General features: G+C 40.1%; 1 protein-coding gene across 1 annotated transcript; it reads right to left on the reverse strand.

Moving 5' to 3' along the window:
* Positions 1-727: 727 nt before the first annotated feature.
* Positions 728-1,792, reverse strand: gper1 (G protein-coupled estrogen receptor 1). The gene has a single exon (XM_085405250.1). It carries the CDS (start codon positions 1,790-1,792, stop codon positions 728-730), a length of 1,065 nt encoding a protein of 354 aa, XP_085261376.1.
* Positions 1,793-5,697: the final 3,905 nt, after the last annotated feature.

Raw genomic sequence — 5,697 nt, forward strand, 5'->3', positions numbered from 1 at the left:
CTTTTTTTGCAGGGAGCTGAACTGAGGGGCTGAATGACCCCCAGTATGAGATAAATATGGATTATTTGGAGCTGTGAATCATGCAAAGTCACTCCAGTAGAGTAAAAACATAAAAATCTGGAGTTTTAAATAAGTTTAATAGGTCCACTTTCACTAAACATGGCAACATTTCAACAAAAGTAAAGAAAAAACTTAAAAGCAGAAATAAATAGGCACTGCATTGTCTTAGACAGGAAGAGAGCAAAGACGGTTGCTAATTTAGTTCCAAATGAGGCCACATGATGGTGTGGATGTGTAGGCGTCCTTATGCTATATATATATATATATATATATATATATATATCACACAGGGTGATATATTTATTATATATATTATATTATTATTATTATTATTATTAATCTCACTTTGCCAGACTTTAAATAGCACATACCAACATCTTGCTTGTCATTCATTTTCTGATGCCACACAGAGAACTTAAGGAAAAGTAAATTTGGAGATTAGCATGAAATAGATTTTATATACTGTATTTGTGTGTTTGATATTTACTAAACACCTTGTTTTCCTTCTCATGGTGTAAATCCTTAATTTTTTTGTTCAGAAAGTGAGCAGATTAACTGAGACACTGGCACAGCTACTGTATGAGGCAAAGCTAAATAACAGTTGAAGAAAACTGATACGTAACTTTGATTTGACGCAAGTTTGTGTAACTTTAGTAACTGTCTCTCTTCACACCTCTGACACCTCACCCCTGACAGGGAGGTGTAAATCAAGACCATGGTGGCAAAAGCGGTTCACGGCCGACCAGCTGGCCTTCTGCTTAATGAAGAGACGCAGCTTGTCCCTGAAGGTCTCTCCTAGAAAGCTGTAGATAATGGGGTTGAGGCAGCTGTTGGAGAAAGCTGCCAGATTAACAATGTGGCCTGTGAGCGGGTAGTCGTGCCACAGGGTGGTAGCAGTCCTCTGCGATGGGTCAGCTGTGCCCTGCAGTAGCTGAATGCTGATGAAGACGTTCTCTGGCAGCCAGCAGATGAAGAATACCAGAACCACCACCACAATCATGCGCAGAGCCTTCTGCCGCCGTGGCCACAGTCCACGGTGCTTCTGGGCCCTCATGAGAATTCGCCCAATCAGAGAGTAGCATAGACCAATGATGGAGAAGGGCACCAAAAAGCCAATGGTTACCTCCAGCCACTGAATCTCAAAGACATTGGCGAAACAGAAGTGCACCTCACCTCTGTGCTGGGTCTGCACAATGGTGAAGGGGAGAAGCGTGGCCAGGATGGAGGCCATCCAAATGAGGCCACAGCTGAGCTTGGCGTGCTGCATAGTCCTCAGTGGGTTGCTGCTCATGGAGCTAGCCAAGGCGATGTACCTGTCAAAGCTCATCCACGTGAGAAAAAAGATGCTGCTGTACATATTGACCTGCAGGAAAAGTGACATGAAGGTGCAGAGGACGGCGTAGTCGTAATACTTTTCATTCAGATTAAAGACCTCAATGAGGGAATCTGCCACCAGGATGAGGTCAGCTACAGCCAGGTTAACAAAGTAAAGATCGGGGATGGTCATCTTCTCTCTGTGGTTCAGGTTCACCACCAGGATTAAGATGTTACCAATAAATCCAATAGGAAAAAGGAGGATGGTATACAGGCAGGAAAGGAAGAGACCAACGATGTATGACTGGTATTTGTCTGAGTTTTCGCTTAAGTCTGTAGCATTGTATGGATATGAAGTGTTCAGTTGTTCCGTACTGTTTACATATATCCAGACCCAAGAGATTGTCTGCCCTTCCATACTGTCTGTGGTCGGCCTGTCCTAAATCATAAGCCAAGTGCAAGTCACCTGTAGCTGCTACATCATTACACCACAGTAGTTCCCAGCTTCGCCTCTTCAAAGGGTGAATCATCTATGCTGTGACGGCATGCTGGCAGAAGTCAGGTGAGTGGAGAGAATCTTTTATGGCTTCTTTGACCCCATGCTTACATCAAGTTTCATCTACCAAAAGATTTTTGAAGCTGAACAGGAGCGCCTCCATGTCTTAAAATGGCCATTGGCCCTCAGCTTCTCCAATTCACATCACAACTGCAGTCCTGAGATTAAAGGGTGGCTTTTTTTTCTCCTCTTTTGAGTCATCTGATCTGAGTCCTGATTTGTCTCTTCAAGTCCACGTGTATCTCTATTCAGCAGGCTTTGACCCAAGATGTTATTGCTGTGACACCTGAGCTGTCTGAACAAAAACGCCCCTCCAAAAACAACAACATGAAAGACAATTAGGGGTAAAATCTTGGAAAAACAACACAAATCATTATAATCATGATACAAATGAGATATATCAGGTACATAACAGTTACTTAAAAATACTATCAAAGATAAAACATGAAAATTATACACCTTAAACAGAACAGTTAGGGGAATAAATGAATAGCAACAACCAAATGTGCACATTAACATTCAAGCTTTAGACTTAAACAGATGCATTGAAATCCTTCTTTAAAATCCTCAACCAATCCGAACACCCTCCCTGGTGAAACGCAGAGTGTATTCTGTATGGCAAACTTGACCTTTAACAAAAATTCTCAGCTCCCAGGGTTTTATTCCCATCAGAGTAAACCCCTCTGCAATATTAATGCACTCTTGGGAGGCAAATATCATAAATTAATGTGTAGACTATGAATCTCACAAAGCAATATGTGTACAGTATTTTTTTTATCTTTACTTTAAATGTCTCTGCTCTTTAAATGCATTGCACGTCATGATTGCGCTGCTAATTAGACTTTTCTATTAAACATTTAAAGGCAGTGCAAACCCTGAAATCTGATGGCAGCATTGATCAACAATTCACTTTATTCCTATATTTTTTCAACAATCAATTAATCAGGGTGGAGAATTTCAGTAAAAATCATCTGACATCTAAGAAATGTAATATATTACAGCTTTCTGAGTGATTACTCAAGTTGAAGACCATGATACATAACTTACGTAACTGCATTCACACAAGAGAAAGCCCCATTCACAGTGAAATTAACTGAGTACATAGCGTAACACCCACACGTGATGTGCTATTTTCTGTCTTTTTAAGACAAAACACATGAAATACATAAATCTCCAACCAGTACAAAGAATTTGGTGATTAAAAAAAAATACACTTACATATAACTCTAGCATTTATTGCTCCTTCTTGCTTGCCTGGTGTAGAAGTCAGGGAGCCAGAGATTTGTATATCCCATGTCCAGGCTTCTCCTCTGCACCACCTGCTGTTTGGCCCAACCCTGTCTGGAAATGAGGGGAGGGCGGGAGGCAAGAGATGATCTGTCACGCATAGTTTGTCAACATGCTTCATTTCATTATCTTACTCTTTCTCCTCCGACTTAGTGATTCCAAGGATCTGACAAACATCTAAATCCTAAAATCACAGAATTGAACAGGATGCGTGCTAAACTTTAAATCAAAGAAAAGTTCTGGCAACAATTAGATGCAGCGTGGTATTTACCTGGACACAACCAGCTTGTGTTGTTATAGAAACCACATATTGTTTTAAGTATTTGTTCACCTGGGTAGCCTAGCATTTAGTCCTAGGGCCAGTGGAAAAATACCAGGCATTACCTTGCTTTTTCATTAGTATGCTTGTATAATAAGTAAAGAATTGATTTTTTATGTACAACAAAAAACAGTGACGGTTGCTTATTCAATGCCCATGGTCAATACGACAATTACACCCAGATAAATCTTTAAAACGCTGTGAGGTGTCACTTTCAATAAGTGGGAAACAAAACAGGCATTTTGCTACTGGCCAGGGTTTAACATCAGTATAATTTGTGCTCATTTCTATTACACCTGAGACTATGGAGAGCTGTTGGATGTAGTGTTGGCTGATTTGGCATCTTCCTGAACACTCAGATGGATTAGCCACAGATACCTACAATTATTCCAGACATACAATAACCATGTGCTAAAACAGAGCTATTTACTGAGAAGACATCAATGTGAAATTAAATTATGCTTGAAAATATAATAGATTAAACTATCCCAGTATAATTATTGATGCCCTAAGCCTAAGCCTACTATAATTAAGAGTAGGTATTCCCAAATGATCAGTTGGCAGATGCAAAAAACGGTAGCAGCTACGGAAAACAATGATGTAATCTTATAATAAATGAACTCATTAAACTCATTAAAGGGGACATTATATACGTATCCAGTGGTGGATGCTAAAATTAACCTGACCCTGTAATTCCAAGTGTATAATATTTTATACATGAATATTTAAAACCTCTATCGTCAATGTGACTTCCATTCACTTGAAACACCTAAACAAAAATACAGGCTGTAGCAAAAACAATATGACTTATAAATGCAAATTTTTACTTAATTTCTTTCATTTGTCAGAAGGTTCAAAGAGCGATTTAGAATACCTCTATGAGAAAACCACCGAGGGAATAGTTCACCCTCCCCGGGGTAGAGTTGTCGGGGCCCCACCCTGGAGCCAGGCCCAGGGAGGGTGTCTGAGGGTGAGCGTCTGGTGACCGGGCCTTAGTCCATGGGGCCCGGCTGGGCACAGACCAAAATAAGGGACATGGGCCCATCTTCCTGCAGGTGGTGGGCACCATAGGGGTCGGATGCATTGTGAGCTGGGCGGCCACCAGGAGCAGAGGTCCTGGCGGAGCAATCCCCGGCGACCAAGACTGGCCAAGGTTCAATAAACATAAATTTTTTTTTTTTTTTTTTTTTATCATTTTGGTATCCCAAGTAGCTGAAAAGTATAATCCTATCCCTATCACTCACAGTGACTTGTGAGCCAAAGGCTTGATGTGGAAAGTCTTTTTCTAATTTTGGCTTTACAATATCATTAAACATCTTAATTTCTCAATATGAATTATACAAAAACACAATGGTAGAGTCTAAGGATAAAAAACGTGAAACTATAGAAGAGCATAATAGCTCACCTTCAAAAACAAAAACATCTAAGCAGGACTAAAGTGAAGAAAAATTGATAATTCAGGCAAAAGCTTCCAAAAGACCAAACTTGACTGTAAACTTCTCACAAGGTGGGAAGGTCGCTTCATTTAAAGACAGCCTGGGGAAGGCAGGGAGTTGGGGTCAAAGCTGCATCAGTGCTGGTAGGTATGGTGTTGAAGTTCCTTTGGTATTGCTGTGTGCCAGCCTCAGGGCTTTAAAAAAAAGATGTGAGCAACAACAAAAAGTCTGTGGAGGTAGTGAATTTAAAGACAGGGAAGGTCAACGCACTCAGAGGCGTCTGGGCTTGAAGTTTGGACAGAAAAACAAAAATAAATGTTAGAATTGAAGAAACTGCAGCCAACACAAAAACAATACCTAATGATGTTGAATGATTTTCTTTCTCGTAAATAATGTGATGACAGGATTAGACAAAAAACAAACAAACAAACAAAATCAAACAGGCCGAAACCCAATGAATTAGCTCAAAACCTTGGACATATTAAATATCAGCATCCACCACTGTGAATTTATATTTGGCAGAAGATGAAGAAAAGCATAAAAGGTTCCCTTTAGAAAGGTAAAAAAAGGGAAACATGTGAACCTTGTTCCCCCAGCACAGGATTACAACTTAATCTGTTGTGTGTGGAGTTGCTCACATAAAGCATTACGATCTTTACTGTGTTTTAATAATGTAAAAGACATAGCAGTATTATTGAAGGGACTTTTAAGGGACAACAGCAGCA

The sequence above is a fragment of the Rhamphochromis longiceps genome, linkage group LG4, assembly GCF_057381845.1.
Source record: "Rhamphochromis longiceps isolate RC_006_pf linkage group LG4, R_longiceps_female_GT1.1, whole genome shotgun sequence".
Classification (NCBI taxonomy): Eukaryota; Metazoa; Chordata; class Actinopteri; order Cichliformes; family Cichlidae; genus Rhamphochromis; species Rhamphochromis longiceps.